General features: G+C 46.4%; 1 protein-coding gene across 1 annotated transcript in view; it reads right to left on the reverse strand.

Moving 5' to 3' along the window:
* The window catches only part of NFX1 (nuclear transcription factor, X-box binding 1), a 572,380-nt gene that overhangs the window by 189,113 nt on the left and 357,388 nt on the right, over positions 1-25,879 (reverse strand). The window contains 1 exon segment of the mRNA XM_029589884.1: positions 24,028-24,147. Coding sequence (XP_029445744.1) covers positions 24,028-24,147 — 120 coding nt within the window.

The following is a 25,879-nucleotide window of genomic DNA, read 5'->3' on the forward strand; positions in this document are numbered from 1 at the left end:
GAGAAGATCTTGAAGTGAATGTATGCATCCTTTAGAATGAAGAAGCATAACTGGCCCCCTTTTTGGAAAAGGGGAATCAAGGTGCCCAGGGAAACCATCTTGAACTTCTCTTTCTTTTTAGAAATTTGTTCAAGGCCCTTAGGTCTAGGATGGGACGGAGTCCTCCTGTTCTCCTTGGAATCAGGAAGTACCAGGAGTAGAATCCTTGCCCTCTTTGCCTTGGTGGGACAGGCCTGATTCTCTCTGGCCGTTAACTGGGAGGAGAGCTCTGCTATCAGTACCTCCTGATGCGCAACCAGCCCTCAAAATGGGCTCAGAGGGCAACTTGGAGGTACAGTCAATAGATTCAATTAGTACCCTTGACAGATGATGGAAAGAACCCACTGGTCCGAGGTTAAACTGGGCCACTGGTCCCTGAAGAAACAAGGACCATTCGTGCGGTTGGAACAGACGACTGAGGCGATCTGCTACTACGTTGTGGATGCCTGCTAGATAAGTGGCCCGTAGAAGAATTGAGTGTGTCAGGGCCCAGTCCCAAATCTGTGCTGCTTCTTGACAAAGGAGGTAGGAACCAGTCCCGCCTTGTTTGTTGATGTACCACATGGCTACCGTGTTGTCCGTTTGGATCAGAACAGTCTTGTGTGATAGGCAGTCCTTGAACGCATGTAGTGCATAGCGTATAGCTCGAAGCTCCAGGAAGTTTATTTGAAAAGAGGCTTCGAGCTGTGTCCACTTGCCCTGTGTCTTTAGATGACCAATGTGTGCTCCCCACCCTAAGGTGGATGCATCTGTAGTCAAAGTCACTTGTGGAACTGGTTGCTGGAAAGGTAGGCCTTTGAGCAGGTTGTTCATTGATGTCCACCAGATGAGTGCAGATCTGAGCTCTGGTGTGATATGAATGGGAGTGGACATTGGTTGAGTGGCTTGTATCCACTGTGCTTTGAGTGTCCATTGCAGTAGTCGCATGGTCAATCTGGCCATGGGAGTTACATGAACTGTGGAAGCCATGTGCCCTAGAAGAATGAGGCACTGGTGAGCTGTTACTTGAAGTTGGTTTCGCAGAGTATGAGTCAAGAGGACAAGTGTTTTCGGCACGGTCTCTTGGAAGAAAAGCTGTTGCTATCGCAGTGTTCAGTTCTGCACCTATGAACTGTATAAGATGAGTTGGTGACAGATGGGATTTCTGGTAGTTGATGAGAAATCCCAAGGAGTGAAGCACTTGGATGGTGAGCTTGAGAGAAGTGAGAGCTCCTTCTTTTGATTGACTTTTGATGAGCCAATCGTCCAGATAAGGGAACACGTGCACTCTTTGCTTGTGGAGGTGTGCCACTGCTGCAGCCATGCACTTTGTGAATATTCGTGGTGCTGATGCAAGGCCGAATGGCAGCACTCTGTATTGAAAGTGCTGATCCAGTACCCGAAAGCGTAGGTATTGGCGATGAGGAGGAAAGATGGGGATGTGAGCGTATGCATCTTGAAGATCCAGAGAGCAGAGCCAATCTCCCCTTTGAAGAAGAGGTAGAATGGTGCCTAGGGACACCATTCTGAATTTTTCTTTTTTGAGAAATTTGTTGAGTTGTCTGAGGTCTAGAATGGGACGAAGGCCTCCTGTTTTCTTTGGAATGAGGAAATATCTGGAGTAGAATCCTCTGCCCTTTTGAGGTCCAGGAACTGGTTCTATGGCCCTGGCTCTCAGAAGGGTGGATAATTCTGTTTGAAGAATTATGGAATGTTGATTTACTGTCCAAGATGGAAGTGGTGGGTTTTCTTTTGGGACAGTAAGGAAATCCAATCTGTAACCGTGAGTTGTGATGGATAATACCCACTGGTCGGTGGTGATGGAGGTCCAATTGCTGTGGAAGTATTGTATTCGACCTCCTACTGGTGTATTTGGGAATGGGTTGATCTGGCTGCTGCTCTCTGGGGCTTTTCAAAAACCAGATGTAGTGGCAGTTTGTGGAGGTGGTTGAGCTCTTGCAGGCCTTTGTCTAGGCTGCTGGCGTTGTGTTGGCCGGCCAGTTCTGGGCCTACTTGCTGGGGGGTAATATCGACTTGGGCGATAAGGCCGTCGAGTGTCACGCCTTGGAAACTTCCTGGTAGAAGGCTGAGTCTCTTGTGGTTGAGAAGATAACTGTTTTAATGTTTCAGTGTGGTCCTTCAGGGTTGCCACAGCTTCTTTTATCTTCTCTCCAAAAAGATTATCCCCCAAGCAAGGCAGATCTGCTAAATGTTCTTGGACCTCTGGGCGCAGATCAGAGGCCTTGAGCCATGCCCACCTTCTTGCAGCAATACCAGATGCTGATAGTCGTGCAGCAGTCTCGAAACAGTCATAGGTGGCTCGGACCTCATGTTTACCTGATTCGAGGCCTTTATGAATGATGTCCTGTAAGGATTCCTGATATTGTTCAGGAAGAGAGAGAGAGAGAGAGTTCTTGAACCTGCTTCCAAAGGTTCCTTTGGTACTGGTTCATATATAGTGGATAGGATGATATCTTTGAAACCAGCATTGAACCTTGAAAGATTTTCCTTCCCAGGTTGTCCAGAAACCTACTCTCTTTCCCAGGTGGTACAGAGGAGTGTGACACTTGCCGCTTCGCCTTCTTCTGGGCGGATTCGACGACCACTGACTGGTGAGGCAACTGTGTTTTCTGGAACCCTGGGATAGGTTGCACTAGGTAGGTTGCCTCTGCTCTCTTGTTTACTGCCGACACCGATCCTGGATGCTCCCAAATCCTATATTGCAGCTCCTGGAAAACTTCATGGACAGGGACTGCCAGCATTTCCTTGGGAGGGTCCACAAACTGGAGGACTTCCAAGGTCTTTTGACGTGCATCCACCTCTGTTTGAATGGGAAAGGGGATGGTGTCAGCCATCTATTTAACAAAATTTGTGAAGGAGAGGTCCTCAGGAGGCGACTTCCTGTGGTCATCAGGCGGAGAAGGCTCTGAAAATATTTCTTCATCCGAAGAATAATCAGAACTGGTGTCCACAGGCATCTCACGTGGTGTGTGGTGAGTGATTGGCTGCATAGGTTGTGGTGGTAAGACAGGAGAACGAGGCCTTGGGGGTCTTGGCACTCCAGATGGGCCTGGAATCGGTTCCCCTGGTAATTTATTAGTGAGGATGTCTAGGAGTGTGTCCAGTTTAGTAAAAACTGGATGTAGCATGGAGACATCTTCTTTGGGCACCGGTGCTGGCATCGGTGGTATCGGTGTGGGCACCGGTGTAGGTACTGGTGGCACCGGTGAAGGTATCGATGGAGGTACCTGTGGCACCGGTGAATGTACCGGAGTAGGCATCGGGACCGGTTCCCGTGGCCTCGTCTGTGTCTGCGGCATCGATGGTGCTGGCTCCCTCGGTGATGGAATCGGCATCGATGGAGGTGTCGATGGCTGAGGCGGAATCGCATCGCGCAGAGCCTGTTGCACCGCTTGACGAATAAAAGAGTCAAGTTCCACTCTCACAGCTGGTGATAACAGAGCAGCTATGGAGGGAGGCGGTGTTGGCGATGCCGATACCTCCTCAGAGCCCTGAGGAGGTACGGAGCCCGGCACCGATATCGGTGGGGATCGCCCTGGATCACTAGGCCTCGGAGCCTCAGTCCCCGTCCGGGGTTTCTTTGCAGGCGAGGCCGTGCCTGTCGATGGATCCTCGGTCATCGTTACCTGGCGTCTTCGATGCCGGTGGCGGTGTTTTTCTTTTTTGCTTTTCGCTCCCCGAGGTCGATGCTTTTGATGAAACCGAAGGGGATGGCGTTGAGGCATCTCCCGCCTCCGGACGTTTCTGCTTCAGCATTAGTTGACGGACTGAAGCGGATGGAGAAGATTGCGCGGAGGTCGAAGGCCTTGGAAGCAATTGAATATTGAATAACTGCTCCATCTTTTCGGCCCGAAGACGACGACCTTTAGCTGTCATTTCCGCACATGATTTACATGTTTGGATATTGTGATCTTTGCCTAAGCAAAGAACACATTCAAAGTGAGGGTCGGTGATCGACATTGTCCTCACACAATTTGGGCACTTTTTAAAGCCGGAGGCCATGGCGCCGGACAGCCGTCGACGGCGAAACCCAAAAAATATCGGTCCCAGCCGGAAACTGACAAAGGAAAAAGTTACCGCTGGTGATACTGTGGGAAACCCCTGCGGTGGAAGTAATTTTTTCCGAAAATTTGAAATAGGTGAAAATCACCTCAGGACTCCAATTAAACCCGCGATGCTAATGGCTTCGCGGAAAAAAGAAGACTGAAGGGAGACCCCTGTGGCAGGGAATATCATGGCATGCTGGGCATGCTCAGTAGGCACTCCGGTGCCATTCAAAAGTTTCATGGAAACTTTTAAAGAAGTTTTTCCGTACATAGGGCTCCATTACCGATGTCACCCATGTGTGAGGACTAGCATCCTGCTTGTTCTGGGATAATGCCTAATACCCCTGGCTCTGACTGATTAGAAAGAATACAAATGTAAAATAAAAGCCAAAAATCCATAACGAGGAAAGGGCCAGCACAGTAATTGTTTGTACAGGGCTGCAAAAACGTTAGTACTGGCTCTGCACGGCGGCACCCTGTGGTGATGCGCAGGCTGGGTTCCCACCTTTCCTCAGTGAAAAGACCACATACAGTGGTGCCATGTGATGATATGCTGGCAGGTGATGGTGGGGGCGAAAGGGTGGGGGCGAAAGGGTGGGGGCGCAGGGGAGTCAACACAAATGCATTGGCCCCCCGGGTGCCAGAGACCCTTCACTACGCCTCTGAACGCCTCTCACAAAGATATTGAGCAGAACGAGTTACAAAAACAATCCTTGAGACACTCCACTTAACACTGTTATTGCTACATAGTAGGTTCTATTTACCATATAAACAGTCTCCTGTCAGTCAACCAGTTTATAATCCATTCCACTACCTTGTCGCCAATTCCCAAGCTTCTCATTTTATTCATGAGCCTTCTATGTAAGACTGTATCTGTCACAAGAACTGTGGTCAGGAAATACCCTCCTAGGAGCATGGCAGGTCCACGGGAGAGGAGTTGGGTCTGTCTGCTGCCAAGTCAGCTGCCTCCTCCACAGATTAAGCTCTTGGGTTCTAGGGGCCAGCTGGACTTGTTACGATGGCTGAACATCATAATGAAAGCTGGGTTGGTCTTCTGCCTAGCCAGCCCCCTTCCCTGCAGACTGGAACCCTGGGTGCTGGGGGCCAGCAGGTCTTAACTGGCCAGCTGTATAAGCTGGTCAAGGCAGGGCAGATAGAGGCTGGACATTGTGGGCAGAGACAGACTGAAAGCAGAAGTCTGGGTGTGGGCACAGACAAGGGAGCCAAGAGCTAGAGACTGGAACAAGCGAGAGACTGGATACTGGATATTGGGATAGGTTGAGGACTAGATACTGAGCAGGGCCTGGGCTGAATACAGATAAAGCAAAATTGCTTACCTTGTAATAGGTGTTATCCCAGGACAGCAGGATGTAGTCCTCACATATGGGTGACATCAGTAATGGAGCCCTATGTACGGAAAACTTCTGTAAAAGTTTCTATAAAACTTTTGACTGGCACCAGAGTGCCTACTGAGCATGCCCAGCATGCCATGATATTCCCTGCCACAGGGGTCTCCCTTCAGTCTTGGTTTGTAGCAATTAGTGTTAGCCAAAAATAAAATAATAAAACGTATCGGACCCAACTCCGCGGGGTGGCGGGTGGGTTTCATGAGGACTACATCCTGCTGTCCTGGGATAACACCTATTACAAGGTAAGCAATTTTGCTTTATCCCAGGACAAGCAGGATGCTAGTCCTCACATATGGGTGATTAGCAAGCTAGAGGCTGAGTCATTATGTTGTGAAGCAACAGTGAAGTATTGTTGTTGAAATGAATCAGCCGAAGATCACAGCAGGTTGGATGTAGAAGGAGTTGGGATTATACTGGAAACAAGTTCTTTAAGACGGATTGTCCATAGGCTGAATCTTGTCTTCCTTCTTTGTCTAAACAGTAGTGAGCTGCAAAGGTGTGAAGAGAACTCCATGTTGCTGCTTTACAAATGTCCAGAATAGGTACAGAGCGAAGGTGTGCTACTGAAGTTGACATTGCTCTGACTGAGTGTGCTTTTACTCGCCCTTGAAGAGTAAGGCCTGCCTTTTCATAACAAAATTGTATGCAATCAGCTAGCCAGTTTGACAGAGTATGCTTACCCACTGCTTTACCCGGTTTGTTAGGATCATAGGATACAAACAGCTGACTGGATTTCCTTTGGGCTGTTGTGCGGTTTAAATAGAAGGATAACGCACGCTTACAGTCCAAAGTGTGTAAGGCTCTTTCACCCTGATGGGAATGAGGCCTAGGAAAGAATGTTGGTAAAACTATTGATTGGTTCAAGTGAAATTCCGTGACAACCTTAGGAAGGAATTTTGGATGTGTACGGAGGACTACCCTGTCATGTAGGAACTTTGTAAAAGGTTCGTATGTGACTAGTGCTTGTAGTTCGCTGACCCTTCTAGCTGATGTAATGGCTTTGAGAAATACCCTTTTCCAAGTAAGATATTTAAGGTCACAGGTATTTATGGGTTCAAAAGGAGAACGCATAAGCCTAGTTAATACTACGTTCAGATCCCATTGTATGCTTGGGGAATGGACTGGAGGTTTAATGTGAGTTAGGCCTCTCATGAATCTACTGACGAGAGGCTGTGTAGAAATAGGTGCATCTCCCAGCTTGTAAGCTGAGATTGCACTTAGGTGTACCTCCCAGCTTGTAAGCTGAGATTGCACTTAGGTGTACCCTTACAGATGATGTCTTAAGACCAGAGTCTGAGAGATGGTAAAGGTAATCTAGTAGTGAGGTAGTGGGCCAAGTGAAAGGATCTAGTGCTTTCTGAGTGCACCACAAAGTAAACCGTTTCCATTTGTAGGAATAATTCTTTCTAGTGGAAGGTTTACGTGAAGCTATAAGTACTTGAGATATAGTGGTTGGAAGGTTGAGTGGTTGTAAGATCAAGCTTTCAACATCCATGCTGTCAGGGATAGGGATTGAAGGTTGGGATGGCGCAGCTGACCCTGGTTCCTGAGTTATGAGATTGGGAGCTACTCCCAGGCGAATTGGATCCCTGACTGAGAGATCTAGCAGTGTGGGGAACCATACCTGTCGAGGCCAATATGGGGCTATGAGTATCATAGTCCCCTTGTCCTGTTGTAGTTTCACTAGTGTTTTGGTTATGAGTGGTATCGGTGGATACGCGTATAACAGGCCTGAATTCCAATGGCGAGCAAAGGCGTCCCTTGGTAGGCTGTTCCGCTGCCAGAGGAGAGAGCAGTAATTGTTCACTTTGTAGTTCAGATGGGATGCAAAGAGATCTATTGTTGGTTCACCCCAGCGTTGAAATATCTTGGTTGCTAGCGTTGGGTCTAGAGACCACTCGTGTGGTTGGAAGTGACGGCTGAGGCGATCCGCTACTGTGTTGTGGATGCCTGCTAGGTAGGTGGCCCGTAGTAGAATTGAGTGTGCTAGGGCCCAGTCCCAAATTTGAGCTGCTTCCTGACAAAGGAGGTACGACCCTGTACCTCCCTGTTTGTTGACGTACCACATGGCTACTGTGTTGTCCGTTTGGATCAGAACAGTCTTGTGTGAAAGGCAGTCCTTGAACGCATGTAGAGCATAGCGTATAGCTCGAAGTTCCAGAAAGTTTATTTGAAAGGAGGCTTCTTGCTTTGTCCACATGCCTTGCGTCTTTAGGTGAGCAATGTGCGCTCCCCACCCGAAGGTGGACGCATCTGTAGTTAAAGTCACTTGTGGAACTGGTTGCTGGAAAGGTAGGCCTTTTAGCAAGTTGATCGTTGATGTCCACCAGAGAAGGGAAGATCTCAGATCTTGTGTTATGTGAATGGAAGTGGACAATGGTTGAATGGCTTGAATCCATTGAGATTTGAGTGTCCATTGCGTTAGTCGCATGGTCAGTCTGGCCATGGGAGTGACATGAACTGTTGAGGCCATGTGTCCGAGTAGGGTGAGGCACTGATGAGCTGTAACTCGAGACTGATTGCGAATAGAGTGCGCTAGGAGAACGAGCGCTTGAGCACGGTCTCTTGGAAGAAAAGCTTTCGCTGCGATGGTGTTGAGATCTGCACCTATGAACTGCAACTGGTGAGATGGTGTGAGATGGGATTTCTCGTAGTTGATGAGAAATCCCAAGGAGTGAAGCAACTTTATTGTGAGCTGGAGAGAAGTGAGAGCTCCGCTTTTTGTTTGACTTCTGATGAGCCAATCGTCCAAGTAAGGAAACACATGTACTCTTTGCTTGTGAAGATGTGCCACCGCTACTGCAAGACACTTTGTGAATACTCGAGGTGCTGAGGCCAGGCCGAATGGTAGTACCCGATATTGGAAGTGTTGTCCTTCGACCAGAAATCGTAGGTACTGTCGATGAGGAGGAAAGATGGGAATGTGAGCGTAAACGTCTTGAAGATCCAGAGAGCAGAGCCAATCCCCTTTTTGGAGAAGAGGTAGCATGGTGCCCAACGAAACCATCCTGAATTTCTCTTTCTTTAGAAAGAGGTCCAGGATAGGACGTAGGCCCCCGGTTTTCTTTGGAATGAGGAAATATCGGGAGTAGAATCCTCTGCTCTGAGGCCTGGGAACTTTTTCTATGGCCCTGGCATTCAGAAGGGTGGATAATTCTGCTTGCAGGATTGTGGAGTGATGAGACACTGTCCAAGATGGAAGAGGAGGATTTTCGTTTGGTACAGTGAGGAAATCCAAGCGGTACCCTTGAGCTGTAATTGAGAGTACCCAATGGTCTGTTGTGATGGAGGTCCAAGTTTGATGGTAATGAGATATTCGACCTCCGACAGGTAAGTGTGGAAAAGGATTTTGAGAAGGGCTTCTGCTCTCTGGCTGGTTTTCAAAAGCCTGATGTGGATGCCGTAGGCGCAGGCTGCTGAGGCCTAGCAGGTCTCTGTCGAGGTTGTGACCGTTGTGTAGGCCGTTGTTGTCTGGTCCTGGTAGCCGGAGGATAGCATCGTCTAGGGCGATAGTATGGTTTCCTGGGTTCTCTTCTAGGAGGCCTCCTAGAAGGTTGGTGTGTCTCTTGAGGTAGCTGAGACAGCTGGTTCAGGGTTTCCGTGTGGTCCTTTATGGTTGCCACTGCCTCTTTGACTTTGTCACCAAAAAGGTTTTCCCCTAGGCAAGGTAGGTCTGCCAACCATTCTTGTACCTCTGGTCTAAGTTCAGATGATTTTAACCAGGCCCATCTTCTAGCTGCGATTCCTGACGCTGATAACCGGGAGGCTGTTTCAAAGGAATCATAAGTGGCCCTCACCTCATGTTTGCCCACTTCTAGGCCTTTATGCATGAGTCGTAGGAAACCGTCCTGAAACTGATCAGGTAATTGTTGTGACAGTGTTTCAACCTGTTTCCACAGGTCACGCTGGTACTGGTTCATGAACAGTTGGTAAGAATTTATTTGTGATACCAGCATTGCTCCTTGGAAGATTTTCCTTCCTAAATTGTCCAGGAACCGACTATCCTTTCCGGGAGGTGTGGACGCATGCTGTTTTAGCCTTTTAGACTTTTTCTGGGCTGACTCGACCACTACAGATTGATGTGGTAATTGAGTTTTTTGAAACCCTGGAATGGGTTGAACCAGATAAGTGGCATCAGCACGTTTATTGACTGCTGCCACAGAACCAGGGTGCTCCCACATCCTGTACATATACTCTTGCAAGACCTCATGCACTGGAATGGCAAGTATTTCCTTAGGAGGGTCTACGAACTGAAGGACCTCCAAGGTCTTTTGTCTGGTGTCTATCTCTGAGAGGAGAGAGAATGGAATTGTTTCAGACATCTCTTTTATGAAATTAGAGAATGAAAGATCTTCCGGTGGTGATTTTCTCCTGTCCTCTGGCGGGGAAGGTTCAGAGAGGATATCTTCTTCAGATGACAGATCTGAGTCAGTAGCGGTATCAAGAGGATGCCCTGTTGGCCTAGGAGGCTTGAAGGGGATCTCAGAGACTGGTGTATGTGGTCTGATGGGTGGTATGACACCTGATGGACCAGGTAATGGTTCCTGATGGTGATCAGAATCGAAATCCTGAGGTGAAGATGAGAAGACCTGGATTAGGGAATCCAATTTGTCCATTAAAGGTTGAAATATGGATGATTCCTGACCTGGCATCGATGGTGGCATCGGGGCCGGTGGCCGAATTGGAACCGATGGCATTTGCGGCATATACGCCGGAATCTGCGGCATCGGCATCGACGGCATCGATGGTTGCGGCATGGAGGGTACCGTGTTGGAATCAACGGCCTCGACAGTTGCGGTGATTTCCCTGGAATCGGCATCGAGGGTACCGGTGTTGGAATCGGTGATATTCTCGGGACCGGTGTCGAGGGTAGGACTGGCGTAGGTGATTGAGGTCGTGGCATCGCTTCGATGAAAGCATCCCTGACCGCTTGACGTATATAGACATCAAGTTCCGCCCGCATGGATGGTGAAAACAGAGCACCCATGGGGGGAGGCGGTGGCGGCAATGCCGGTACCTCCTCAGGGCCCTGAGGAGGCACGGTTCCCTGCGCTGGAATCGGTGGGGATCGCCCTGTCGATGGCTCGGAAGCCTTACCCTGGAGCTGAGGTTTCTTAGTCGGTGTACAGTCTTCCGTCGATGGCTCGCCGGGTATCGGGGCAGCGGATGCCGTATGCGGCCTACGATGCCGATGGCGATGCTTGTCTTTTTCGCGGGCTTTTTCACTGCCCGATGTTGACGCCCTGGACGATGGCGAGGGGGAGGAAAGTGGAGCGTCTCCCGACTCACCTGGCTGTCGTTTTTTAAAAACGACTTTTCGAATCGACCCAGCCGGAGACGATTGAGTTGAGGTGGATGGAGCCGAAACAAGCTGTATTTTGAACAATTGCTCCATTTTGTCCAGTCGCAGACGTCGGCCCTTCGAGGTCATCGTAGCACATAAGGGACAAGCCTTAACATCATGCCCTTCACCGAGACAGAGGACACAGTCCTGGTGAGGGTCTGTGATGGACATGTTCCTGGTGCATTTCGGACATTTTTTGAAGCCTGAGGCCATTTTGGGGCCGGACAGCCGTCGACGGCCAATGACTCAGGACAAAAAATTTGGAAAAAAAGGCGGAACGGAACCGCGAAAATGGTAAAAACTTACCGCGATGGAATTACTAAGGGAGACCCTTTGCGGTTTGAAGTTTTTTAAAGTTTTCCGTGAGGAAAAGTTGTGGAGAATTCCACAGGACTCCTAACACCGCGAGGCTAACTGCTTCGCGGAAAAAAGAAGACTGAAGGGAGACCCCTGTGGCAGGGAATATCATGGCATGCTGGGCATGCTCAGTAGGCACTCTGGTGCCAGTCAAAAGTTTTATAGAAACTTTTACAGAAGTTTTCCGTACATAGGGCTTCATTACTGATGTCACCCATATGTGAGGACTAGCATCCTGCTTGTCCTGGGTTAAAGGCTTGGACAAAATAGAGCAGGGAAAGGATACTGGGGACTGGACTGGGCAAGGCACAAGACCAGACAAGGGCAGGACTAAAGGCAGACAAGGGTAGCACAGACATAGCAGGCAAGGTTAGGAACAGACAAAAACATAGAACAGAGAACACAGAAGCCCAAAGGTAGCAAGGCTGGAGGCCCAAAGGCCACTAAGCAAGGTAAGGCTTGAGTAGGCCACAAAACTAGGCCTAAGTAGACAGAAGACCCGGAGGCCACAAGACAAGGCCAAGGTAGCCCGCAAGGCAAGACACAGAAAGGCCAGGAGGCCATAAGGTAAGAAAAGCCAGGTCAGAGAGCCAAGGGTGACTCCATGAGAGGCAAGGCAGGGTTAAATGGAGCTGGATCTTGGGTGTGGTGCAGGCAGCAAGATGGAGCTTGGCAAGGCTGGATATGAAACTTGCTGAGAACCTCTGCTGGAGAGGAGGCTGCACTACAGGCTAAGTCAGGTGGCCAGTGAATAGATGGCTCAGCTAGCTTGGAACAGAGCTCACAGGAGGCCTCTGCATGTAGCAAGGTATCACAATAGGCTGGATCAGGGCATGGTGAGGCTACACAGCAGGCGAAATCTTGACACTATCGAATGCTTTGCTGAAATCCAAGTAAATCACATCAAGTGCTCTTCCTTGATCTGGTTCTCTAGTCACCCAATAATAAAAAAAAAAAAATCTATCAGATTTGTCTGATAGGACCTTACCCTAGTATATCCATACTGCCTTGGGTCCAGTAACCCACCAAATTGCAGAAAGTTCACTGTCCTTTCCTTCAGCAGAGTCTCCATTAATTTTCCCACCACCGAGGTGAGGCTAACAGGCCTATAGTTATCAGCCTCATTTTCATTTCATTTATTAAAATGTATTAATCGCCTAACACAGTCAGGCCTAGGTGACATACAATGCAAACATACATAATAAAAACATGTATTAACATTACTTAACACACACAAATCTTTAGTTTCACAGAAACTAAAATAACCGATACCATATAAGGTAAATTAAATAATTATTAGCTCTCAATTGTGTATAGTATACCTCGAAGCCTAATAAGACTTATTCTTACTTGAATCACTCTAACATACATTATAGGCACGACGGAGAAAATACTCTTTCAATAGATGTTTAAAATTTTTTACATCTAAGGACCGGAGATCAAATGGAATAAGGTTCCACTGAGCTGGTGCAGCAATGGAAAAGGAGGTCTCTCTAGTACAAAACAGATGTGCTTGACGAACCGATGGAATTTAAGAGATTCAACTGAGAAGATCTTAGGCTTCTTACAGGTTTATAGATTCGCAATAAAGCGTTTAACCAGTATGGTGAATCTGAAGCTAACAGCTTGAAAACAATCATAACAATTTTAAAAACAATACGATCAGTCACTGGTACCCAATTAAGTCTACAGAGAATGGGGGAAATATGTTCACAACGTTTTGAGTGTGAAACAAGACGTGCAGCTGAATTGGGCAATAGTTGTATCGAATGTAATGTAACTTTAGGAAGTTCAATGTAAAGACTATTACAATAATCTACATGCGGAAAGATAATCGCTCGAACGACTGTGAGAAGATCGTTGTCATACAATAAATGCCATAAACCTGCAATAAGCCGGAGTTTAAAAAAAACAATTTTAATGAGAGATCTAATGTGAGGTTTGAATGAGAGTGTTGAATCAAGTAACACACCCAAACTCCTGATGGGTTTATTAAGAGAAAATGATATATTATCAATACAGATCAAATCATGAAGGGATGTAGAATGAGGCCAATGAATCAACAGAATATTGGTCTTATTGGTATTTAACAAAAGTTTGTTTTGTTTTAACCAACATTTGATAGTATCCATACATAAATGCAGTGTCAACTGTTTCCTGCCACGAGTTCTGAACTTTAATATAAAACTGAATGTCATCAGCATAAATTTTAAAGCCGTCCGTAATGATTGCCAACAATTTTGCAATGGGGGCCAGCTATAAATTAAATAACATTGCCGATAAGGCAGAGCCTTGCGGCACCCCGGCTTTTAACAATTGAAGCGGAGAAGATTGATGATTAAATCTAACAGACTGAGAATGACTGGAAAGGTAGCTGTTGAACCAAGAACTGTTACCAGAAATACCGCATTCTTGAAGATGAAATAATAATGTCTGATGATCCACAGAATCAATCACAGATGTAATATCAAGAGAAACCAAGAGAAACTGTTGTCCTCCATCAAGACTCCGTTTAATGGAGTCCACAAGCGAAATGAGAAGTAATTCAGTACTAAGACCGTGATGAAATCCAAATTGGTGGGGGCTCAAAACCTCTTTATTCTCCAAAAAGTCTGTCAATTGCTTTAGAACAATTCCTTCAATAACTTTCGCGATGAGCGGAAGTGAGGAAATAGGCCTATAATTCATTAAATTGCTAACATCTAAGATTGGCTTTTTTTAGTAAAGGCTTAACCAAAGCAGTTTTCAATGCAGTAGGCATTACTCCAGTAGAAAGGGAGGAATTTACTATATGTATAATAGAGGCTTTCATTAAGTCGAATATAGCTCTAAAAGTCACCATTGAAACATTTAAGATAGGACACATAGTATTATTGAGATGTAAAATTACATTCAGAATTTCTGTAGAAGAAGCTAGGTCAAACTCAGACCAACCATCCGAGGTACATAAAGTAGTCTCAGAGAAACAAGGAATCACATCTTTGAAGGACAAAAGGAGATTTTTTAACTTCACAAAAAAATGTTTTGCAAACATATCAGCTGAGAGTGTAGAAGAATTGAAACTTTCTGATTTCTGAACATCAGTTAACCTATGCACCAAGTTGAAAAGAGCTTTAGGACTATTTCCTAACTCTCTGCTAACACTTCTTTGAAGTGGGACCTCAACCTCTCTTCTCCAATCTTGTACTACCATACCAGTTTCCAGGGAGTTATTGTATAGTCTTTCTGCGGACCTGCCAGCACATCTCTGAACTCCTTTAGTATCCTGGGATGTACCTCATCTGGCCCGATGGCAGTGTCCACTTAGTTTTCCTAGTTCTTCTCTCCCCAAACATTCTCTTCTGTAAATGGGGTTGCAGCTACCCCGTACCTATCCATGGACTTGTCAACCAGCAATACTTTCTCCAGGGTCTTCTTTAGTGAACAACGAACTGAAATGTTTAATATTTCTGATATTTCTTTGTTTTTTTCTACACACTGCTTCTAGTCATCTTTCAATTTCACTCCACTACCTCGGGCCTTTCCCCTTGCTGAGATATATATGAAACATGTTGTGTTACTTCGCTTTACACCTTTTTGGCAATCCTTTCTTCCACCTGACATTTCACTTTCCTGATTTCTTTCCTCATCTCCCTTAGCTTCACTAGGTATTCTTCCCTGTGTTCCTCTGTTTGGGATCCTTTGTACTTCTTTTAGCCTTTATTTTTTCAGCCACCTCCTTTGAGAAGTAGATTGGTTTCTTTGTCCTCTTAATTTTTACTTTTCTAACATATGGTTTTGTTGCCTTTGTAATAGCACCTTTTAATTTGGCTTACTGTTCCACCTCACCCATTTTCTCCCAGTCTTCTAATTCTTTCTCCAGGTATGCCTCCATTTTGACAAATACTATATTTCTGAAATTCAAAACTTGGATCTAAGTGACTTCTCTCTATTCTGGCTGCAATATTGAACCATACCATCTTATCAAGTGAGCACCTACCCAGACAGAGACAATATCCCCAGTTGTGAGCACTAAGTTGAGTATCACTCTCTCCCTCTTAGGTTCCATTAACATTTGCTTGAGCAGAGCCTCTTAAAGGGTATCCAATATCTCTTTAATCTGCTGGATTTGGATTGAAGTATACCTATTGCAGAAGTAAAGTCTCCAACTAGCAACACTTCTCCTTTCATTCCCATCTTTTGGATGTATCTGATCAGATCTCTGTCTAGATCTGTTTGAGTCGGAGGCCTATAGACCACACCAGTGTAATCGGAAGCACCATTTTTTCTTATTAAATATTTTCTACCGTTCAGACCCTTCAAAGTGGATTACATTCAGGTAATGTATGTCCCTGATCCCAGAGCTCTCACAATCTAAGTTTGTACCTGAGACAATGGAGGGTGAAGTAACTTGCCCAAGGTCTCAAGGAGCAGCAGCAGAATTTGAACCCTGTTTTTCCTGGTTTGCAGCCCGTTACTCTAGCCACTAGACTACTCTTCCATGCTTTTATTTATTTATTTTTAAAGACAGCCCATAATTTTTCTTCCCTACCCCATGTCCCTTGTATTTCATTTGCTTGGATATTGATTTTGACAAAGAGCTACTCCTCCCCCTTTTCTGTCCTTCCTTAAGTTATAGCCCGAAATAGCCATATCCCAATCATGAGACTCAATGAACCATATCTGTAACAGCAACAATGTTCAAGTCCACCTTCACCAATAAGGCCTGCAGGACTGGAATTTTATAGTCCAGACTATGAGCATTCACCTTTGCCGGACTTGCTGGAGCATTTCTCTCCACCAGAAGATCTCCATTACTTCAAATTTTTGCATAAACTGGCGGGGCCAGTTTTCTATCTTTTCTCTCTTGGTTTGCTGCTCTTCCTAATTATGTTTTCTGCTCCTTTGCTTAAGTGTGGAATATTGAGTTGATTGATTTTATTTTCTCCTCTCACTTCCTGTATTGTTTGGGGGGTGACATTTAAATCTCATTGGATACTTTCAACCATCCCTTTGTTTAAAAATCTGATGCTGTATGATGAATTTCTCACTTAGGATCTTCTTTCCTGCCACTGACAAATGTAAGCCATCCTTACAGCATAGTCGATTACTGCTCCATACAAGCCTCAACCTCCAATATATCCAAATCCCCTTTCTTTACACCATGTTTTGAGCTATACACTGAAATGCTCTATCCGGTTTAGCCATTAACATGTAATATTTCAGAAAAGGCAATATTCTTTGTTGTGTGTCTAATATCCTTCCCCAGTTTATGGAAATTGTTCTGTACTGCTTAGATATTTATTTATTTAGTGCTTTTTTATACTAACATTCATGATACAGATCATATCATATTGGTTTACAAGGAACAGGGGGTTGTAACATTAACATAAACAGAGGAAAAGGCAAAAGTTACATTAAAACAAGGGTACTGGAACTAGGGAGAAGAGGAGCCAGTAGCAGAAGGTAACTCGGTAACTGTAACAATAACAAATCATTTACAATGTTGGTAATGGAGTGCACTGAATAGAAGACATTGGTATAAGACTATAGCTGAGGCGGGCCTGTTTCTAGCACGGTCGTTCTTCCCTAGATGGATGTCAACATTCATATTACAGTCTTTAATTTCTTTTATAATTGCATTGACTACCTGGTTTGCATTTCTACCAGCTGAGGATCCAAGGCGGCATTTAACTTGTTTGTAGATCTCTGAGTAGATGGTGAACTCTAGCTGCATTTGCCTCTGCAGGAGGTTCCAGAAACTGCAGAAGCTCAAATATTTCTTCTTTTGGATCTCGTATTTTTTTCAAACATTAAACTCCCACCACCTTCACCAGTTTATCCAAATGTTTGGAGTAACAGAGGTCTTCTGGTGGAGTCTTTATTAACTCACTGGCCGATACAGTACAGTGCGCTCCGATGGAGCGCACTGTTAACCTGCCCTTGGACGCGGGTTTTCCTTTACCCCTTATTCAGTAAGGGGAGGAAAATGCGCGTTCAACCCGCAGCACCTAATAGCGCCCTCAACATGCAAATGCATGTTGATGGCCCTATTAGGTATGCCCGCGCGATACAGTAAGTAAAATGTGCAGCCAAGCTGCACATTTTACTTTAAGAAATTAGCGCCTACTTCTGTGCACCCTCCGACTTAATATCATGGTGATATTAAGTTAGAGGTCCCAAAGAGTAAAAAAAGTTTAAAAAAAAATGTTTTAAATGGACCAGCGGCTGTCAGGCCGAAAACCGGGCGCTCAATTTTGCCGGCATCTGGTTTCCGAGCCTGTGGCTGTCAGCGGGCTCGAGAACAGACGCCGGCAAAATTGAGCGTCGGCTGTCAAACCCGTTGACAGCCGCCGCTCCGGGCTAAAAGGAGGCGCTAGGGACACGCTAGTGTCCCTAGCGCCTCCTTTTGCCTGTTTTTACCGCCGGGCCTCATTTAAATACAGAATCGCGCGCACAGGAGAGTGGCCTTTACTGAATCAGCCTGTCAGAGATTTGGTCCACTGTCAGTTGTGCTCTTTGAGCTGCAGTTGGTGAATAAATATTCTCCTCAGAATGGCAAACTGACTTCATTCTGAGCCGAAGCAATTTGCATCTATCTAGCTGGGCTGCCAAAGCTTGTGCCAGAGTGACCTGGCACCATGGAAGTGATCAGAGCTGGTGTTACCAGCCATAGCATTGGTGGTGTCTTGGAATACATACTCTACACCAAGGACACTGATGGGGTCTGAGTCAGCTTGGGATCAGGATAGAAGTGGGATGGAGTCAAAGGTATTTTTCAAGTCATGAAGGAAGACAACAGCTGCTTTGGTTCACCCTTCAGCCTTACTGGAAATATGAGCCCAACAGTGCAATCATCCCCATCGGTGCAAAGATGGATTTCTTCAGTGCCAAGGTCAGACATCTTCAGTGCTGACAATGGCACCAAATTTAGTTATTCTTTTTCAGTGCCAATAAGCCCCATGGAGATAAGGCTTAATTGTGTGCCGAGGACTGTGCTGCCAGGCACCCAGCACTTCTTCATCTTGCTGGATCCCAAGGTTTTGGCAGATCTGAAACCCAGCTTCGTAGAAGAGGGAGCTCTACCTACAGGGTAAGAATGTGAGAGGCTTCTCAACTTGGAATGGCAAGTATCCAAAGAGGCCCTGCTCTAGGGCAAGGAACGGCTCCATTCAGCAGAATCATGCTGCTTCTCTGTTTTGCTGAGCTCTGTCATCTTCCAGGCCCAATTCCATTGGGATCTGTGGGGCATTCAACTGCAGTTGAAGTAATTTGCAGCATTGTGGTAAAGGTCCAAGAATTTAAAGCAAATATCATAGCCGTCTATGATAGACATTCAGCAGCCACAGACAATCCTTGAAGCTGCTAACCAGTTGTACCCTCTTCAATCCCCCAGGCGCGATGTGAAAATTGTCCTTTTTTATTCTTTAAGGTAGTACTGAAAAGCTTTTGAGGGGCTGCTGAGACTGATAGAAAGAGAGAGTCAAGAGTTGCAATGAGGCAGATGAAGAGAAAAATATCAAGAGGGTCAAAAAACATCTGTGTGCTAGCTCAGAAAAAAACAGACTAAGTGACTCAAGACAACATTCACATGGGAACCACCATGTATACTCAGTAAAACGTTTACTAAGCTAGACAGATAGATCTATTTGGTGCCATCTGACATTGCCACTAACATGTCATGGCTAATTCAGCCCTGCTTCTCTATGGAGAATGAAGAAATTTCTTTTTTCCTTAGTGTAGGACAGATGGATTCAGGACCAGTGGATTTATGTGTTCCCCTGCTAGCAGATGGAGACGGAGTCAGGTTTCAAAGCTGACTTCACCCTAGATATACCCCTGCAGTGACCTCAGCCATTCAGTATTCTCTTCAAAAACCATTGTGGACATATTATTGAAAAACTTGATTAGAATTTGGATACAACTTTATAACTTGCTTAAAAACCTTTGTTTAAAAAACTGCAATTGTACTCAACCAAACTTAAATGCTGGATCCCAGCAATACTATAGATACCCTGAACTAGGGATAGGGCGATGGCTTACCCGCAACCTCATGGAATCGAGATTCACCTCCTGTGGGCGGGATGCTGAGTCTGTCTACACTAAGGAAAACAAAATTATCAGGTAAATAATTTCTCCATTTCCACTCAGACCCGTGGAATGTACAAAAGCTACTCTCAAATGGGGCAGGAGGCTGCCCACAGGCCGGATGGCACCACCCTCGCAAAGGCTGCATCCTCTCGGGCCTGGACTTCCAGGCGATAGAACCAGGAAAAGGTGTGCAAGGAAGACCATGTCACTGCTTGACAGATGTCAACAGGAGACAGTAGCTTAGCTTCTGCCCAGGATACTGCCTGGGCCCTATTGGAATGAGTTTTAACCTGAAGGGGTAAGCGCTTCTCTGCCTCTGAAAACGCGCCTGAGATCACTTCCTTGATCCAGCGAGCTATCGCCTTGTTTTCTTCCCTTGTGCAGAACAAACAAGCGGTCTGTCTTGCGCACCTGTTCTGAACGTTCCAGATACCGCACTAAAAGTCTACCAATGTTTAAATGGCATAGGAGGCAGTAGTCTTCTGTGTCCTTGTGTCTGTCCGAGGACGGTAAGGAAATGGACTGGTTCAGGTGAAACTCCGAGACTATCTTTGGTAAGAAGGAGGGGACGGTATGAAGCTGTACTGTTCCTGGAGTAAACCGAAGGAACGATTCCTATGACAGCACCTATAGTTCAGAGATGTGACAAGCCGAGCATATCGGCACCAAGAAAAAACAGTTTTTAGTGTTAAAAGGCGTAGCAACAAAGTGCGCAGAGGCCTAAAGGAAGGTCCTATTAGAAAATCCAATACTAGATTGAGGTTCCATAGGGGGACCGGCCACTTTAAGGGTGGTCGGAGGTGTTTCACCCCTTTTAGGAAATGGGTCGAGTCTGGATGCGCTGACAGGCAGGTTCCATTCACCACAGCCCTGAAGCAGGAGACAGCTGCTACCTGGACCTTCAAGGAGTTGAGGGACAACCTTTTGTTCAGGCCATCCTGTAAAAATTCCAGAATCATGGGCATCTTGGCCATTCGCAGAGGGAGGCACCTCACATTCCTTGAACCAGGCCTCATTCTCCAAATCCGTGCGTACGCCAGGACGTTGAGACCTTCCGCGCGCAGAGTAAGGTGGCGATTACAGCCGCCGAATATCCTCGCTTCGTCAGGTGAGCCCTCTCAAGGGCCAGACCGTAAGAGAATAGAGTTGGGTCCTCAAGAAGAATTGGGCCTTGTTGGAGAAAGTCCCTGTGCAGGGGTAGGCAAAGGAGCTCTCCACAAGAAGCCTCTGCATGTCTGCATACCAAGGGCATCTGGGCCAATCCTGGGCCACCAGAATTGACCAATCCTCTGTGGTGTTCGATCTTGCAGATCTTGCCCAGCAAAGGATAAGGAGGGAAGGCATACAGTAAGTCTTCCTCTGGCCAGGTCAGGATGATGGCATCGATCCCCTTGGGAGCGCTGGTCTCGTCTGCGACTGAAGAATTGGGGGACCTTCACATTGTGAGATGTAGCCAGTAGGTCGATAGATGGGAGGCCCCAGCAATCTAGGAGATGGAAGGCTCTGGTCGACAATATCCATTCCCCTGGATCCAGGCTCTCCCTGCTGAGAAAGTCTGCTCTGACTGTCTTTTCCCAAGATGTGGGAGGGTGAGATCCCTTGTAGGTTTAGCTCCACTCATTCTATAAGGGGATCTATTTCCAGAGACACTTGGTGGCTTTTTGTTCCTCCTTGGCTGTTGATGTAGGCTACTGTTTTTGCGTTGTCCGACATCACATGGATTGTCTGTCCCTAGAGCCTGTGGCTGAACTGCAGGCATGCTAATCTGACCATTCGCGCTTCCAGGTGGTTTATGCTTCAGCTCGCCTCTTCCTCGGTCCATTGCCCCTGGATTGTCAACTCTTGACAGTGAGTTCCTCACCCTCAGAGGCTCGTGTCCGTCATGAGGACGATCCAGTTCGGTGGGGACAGGCTTACACCCTTGCTTAGGTGAACTTCCTGTAGCCACCACTGGAGACGAGAACATACTTCCATCGGTAGGTGGAGGGGAATCGAGTAGTCTTGAGACAGTGGGTTCCAGCGTGACAGTAGGGAATGTTGGAGAGGCCCGCATGTGTGCCCTCGTCCATGGTACTACTTCCAGGGTTGATGCCATGAAGCAGAGGACTTGGAGACAGCTTCACACCCTGAAGTGCATTTCTCCAAGTCCAGCCCCTCCCAGTCGGAGGACGGTCAGCCATGATCTTATCTGGTAGCACCTCGGATCTGTGCAATTCTGGGGCTGCGTCCTCCCCCGGAGAGGGCAGTTCAGCAGCCCCTACCCTGGTTCCTCCTGGGATAAATATGGACCCATTGGCCTTTTCCTGGTTGGAATTCTTTCAGGGCCTACAAGCCTTTGTTCAGGTGCAGTCAGCAGTTGCCCTTGCCCGGGTTGAGCCCCAGCTGGGAAGACCTTGCCCTCCCAGCCCTATTAATGTGCCTTAGGACATGCCTTGCCTCACCAAGGGTATCCCTGACACCACGGATGACGAAGGGGATATGTGTTTTTTGGAGGACGGGGAAATCCCTCCAAGCCTGGAGCCATACTGGACCATGCTTCAATTTTACCCTAGTCTCCCAGACCCTGAAAACTCTTGGAGTTCCAGGCAAGGACCCTATGTCTGAGCCAAAGAAGAATCCCATCCTGGTGTCTCTACAGAATGCCTCTTGCTATTTCCCGATGCTGGAAGTTGATTGACCTGGAATGGGACGCCCCGGAAGCAAGTTTTAAAGGGAGTCAGGCCTTGAGGCCTTGTACCCTCTGGACCCAGCGGTCAAGGAAAGTCTGTGTTTCCCAAAAATGGACACCCTGGTCTGCGCTATCTCGAAGCAAACAACTATCCCAGTTGAGGGAGGAGCGGCTTTGAAGGATGCTTACGATAGGCGGTTGGAATTCATCCTTAAGCAAGCCTTTGACATGACAGCAATGACACTGCAAATTACTTTCTGTTGTGCCCTGGTGGCTCATTTGTGTCTGCTTCTCGAGAGAGAGGCAGATAGCTCAGGGGTGCATATCAGAGAGGTGATCGAGCCCATTGCGGCCTTCCTAGCGGATGCAAGCTCAGACCTGGTGCTTACTTTGGCCAGAGGAGTAGCCTCAGTGATGGCGGCCAGAAGACAGCTATGGTTGCAAAATCGGTCAGCGGATGCAACCTCCAAGGCAAACCTCACAAAGATGCCCTTCAAGGGATCCCTCCTATTTGGAAGCGAATTGGAGAAGCTAGCCAGTAAGTGGCTACCGGAAGAAAAGGAAGAGAGGTCGCAGCGTCCCTCACCCATGAGGGGTCGGGCCAGGGGCTCCCAGCGCTTCCAGCTCTACAGAAACTCATAGTCTCAGACATCTCGGCCCTCGGGAATGTCTCAATCCTTTCGGAACAGACAACCAGCTGACATTTCAATGGAGTAGAAAATGAGACCAGATATTTAATAAAGATTGTAAGATTTAATGTAAAGGAGTATACAGCCATGATTTTTAGGTAGAGAAATTCTGTTGCTTGGAGAGTTAGGAAGAAAGAGTATGAAAGTACTGATCAAACAGGAGAGGAATGTGGTGGGTGATCACATATGGAGGACCTTAAATTTTCAAAACTGTGTGACAAGGCAGTGGATTGCTCAGGCACACAAGAAGAATTATAACTAAAACAAAAAACTTAGATGGCACAAATAGTTGATGCGACTGTCACTGTGGCCAGGTCTGGAAACTGCATCTATGGAAACATAGAAACAGTACAAAACAGGGTTATTAAAACAGTACAGGCTTTGCACCATTAGCCACACGAGGTGAAAAATAAGGAATACATATATATAATTCTAGAGAAGAGGTAATATGTGATAGATTACTCTCTCTCTCTCTCTATATATATATATATATATCCTTTGGATTTCCCACTAATATAGGTGTCCTATTTACAAAAGCTGGTTTGGGAGTAAGGAATATATATGTTATGTTCCATTTCTGACAGCACCGAATTTGCCATAATGGAATGCTCCTGCAAGGGGATGTATAGAGCCCTAGTGATTCTAGTGTTCAGTGAAAGAAGCAACTACAGATTTAGAGGCAGGCGCCTCAGCTTCTTGCAAAGGAATCAGAAAGTTAAAGAAAAATAGAAGCTTTCCATCCCAACAGTAGATCCCAGAATCCAAAGGTTAAACTCAAGAGAAGCAGATGTTTCCCAAGTATGGAAGAAAGGTCTTGCTCTCAGGGAAGGGAAGGTTGCTATCCTTGAAATAGTTCCAGTGAAAGTATTCAGGAAAGACCTAGAAACCTACACAACTATCTGCTGAAATCCTAAGAGAAAAATAGGAGTAAACTGACTTGTCCAGTCAGTGTAACAAAGTATGTAAATGATGCTTCACCCTGGGATGAAAGTTAACTGTGCCAAAAAGGTACTATAAAGGAGGAGTGTTCTGTTCTGCAGTGATACAGGATTTCCAGGTACAAAAGCTTCTTAAGAACAGGAGTTCCCTTAAAAGAGACAGTAGAAGAATCTGCCACAGAAGGATAAAGGAGATCCTGGATGACTAGACTTGATGTATGAATAGTGTGTAAAGATTCTTCATCAAATAAAATGTACTGTGTCTCATATCACCATTGAGGACATTTTGTTACTGTATATCTTATATTTGAAACAAATGCTGCATGTGAAGAGTGTTTTTATGGGTCTCAACAACCACACTAGAAGGACCTAAATATTAAACTTCCCCCATGCTTTGGAATGAACCACACCCAGTACTCCCTTCATAGTGAAGACAAGAAGAAAAATTACAAATGCCTACTAGTTACCTGGATGATCACAATCATGTTGTCTGGTGCATGAGTTTTTACATTCTGGGGGCCTGGTGCCACAAGGAACTGGAGGAAAAATCACAGACTCCCCACAGTAGCATGTTAACTCATCAAAACCTGAGAACAGATAAAGGACAATGGATCACATTAACAGCTGAATCCTTAAGTATATGGTTTACCATTACTTATAATAAAATCTTGTTATGAGGTTCAAAAATTGTGTTGCAATGGAGAAATTACTTACCTGATAATTTCATTTTCCTTAGTGTAGACAGATGGACGGGAGCAGAGGGTTATGCTCCCCTGCCAGCAGATGGAGACTGAGCAAGCTGATGTCACAGTATATATACTCCTGTAGTGACCCCAGCCTGCCAATATTCTCTTCAAATCCAACTGTGTACAGACTAGCAAAAAACTTGATTAAAAATAGGCAACCATAACTGTACTCAACCAACAAGAAACACTGAACTCGCATAAGAATCTAGGTACCGGCTGAACACTTACTGATAATCCCTTGGGATCCAGAGCCCCACAGGATGATTGTCACAATCATGCAGCAGCCAAGGGCGGGAAGCTGAGTCCATCTGTCTACATTAAGCAAAACGAAATTATCAAGTAAGTAATTTCTCCATTTCCTAGCGTGTAGACAGATGAACTCAGGACCAGTAGGATGTACCAAAGCTACTTCTGAACAGGGTGGGAGGCTGCCTGCGGTCCAGCCAATTGGGCTCATGCAAAGGCTGCGCCCTCCCGGGCTTACACATCCAGTTGATAAAACCTAGAAAACGTATATAAGGAGACTACAATGCATCTCGGCTAATGTCGATGGGAGACAACAATTTTACCTCTGCCCATGAAGCTGCCTGATCCCAAGTGGAATGAGCCTTAACCTGAGTAGGCAACAGCTTTTCAGCATTCACATACATGGCCGACACTACCTCCTTAATTCAGCAAGCTATGGTAGCTATGGTAGCTAAAGCGCCCTGCTTACTCCATCCATGGAGGACAAATAGGCAATCCATCTTTGAGCAAGGCTCAGAAACTCCAGACAGTGCACAAGTCTCTTGACATCCAAGGAGCGCAGGAGGTGATACTCCTTCGCATACCTGACCTTATCCAGGGACAGCAAGGAGATGGACTGATTCAAATGAAAGTCCGACACCACTTTGGGCAAGAAAGAGGGAACAGTATGCAGCTGCAACACCCCTGGAGTCACCAGACGGAACGGCTTCCAGCAAGACAAGGCCTGCAGCTCAGAAATTTGACGTGCAGAACATATAGAGACAAGGAACACAGTCTTCAAGGTCAATAACAGCACAGAAAGGCTACGTAGTGGTTGGAACACAGGGCTCACCAAGAAATCCAGCACCAAGATAAGACTCTACAAGGGGACCGGTAAACTCAAGGGAGGCCTAAGATGCTTCACGCCCTTCAAAAATCGGACATCAGGATGGGACGACAAGGAATCACCATTCACTGGACCCCTGAAACAGATAAGAGTCTCAACCTGCATCTTCAAGGAATTAAGGACCAAGCCTTTATTCCATCCATCCTGCAAAAAATCCAGGAGGAGCGGGATCTTAACTGAATGAGGGAGAACACTACGCGCCTCACATCAGGCCTCAAATACTCTACAAACTCGCACATAGGCTAAGGAAGTAGAGAACTTCCAAGCATGGAGTAAGGTGGAAATCATCTCAGAATACCCATGCTTCAACAGGCAAGCCCACTCAAGGGCCAAACTGGTAAGACAGAACAGAGTCGGATTCTTGTGAAGATCCGAACTCTGCTGTAACAGATCCGGCACAGCAGAACCCGAAGAAGGGTCTCCACCAGGAGTCTTCCCAAA

Source organism: Rhinatrema bivittatum, chromosome 2, assembly GCF_901001135.1.
Source record: "Rhinatrema bivittatum chromosome 2, aRhiBiv1.1, whole genome shotgun sequence".
In the NCBI taxonomy this organism is placed as follows: Eukaryota; Metazoa; Chordata; class Amphibia; order Gymnophiona; family Rhinatrematidae; genus Rhinatrema; species Rhinatrema bivittatum.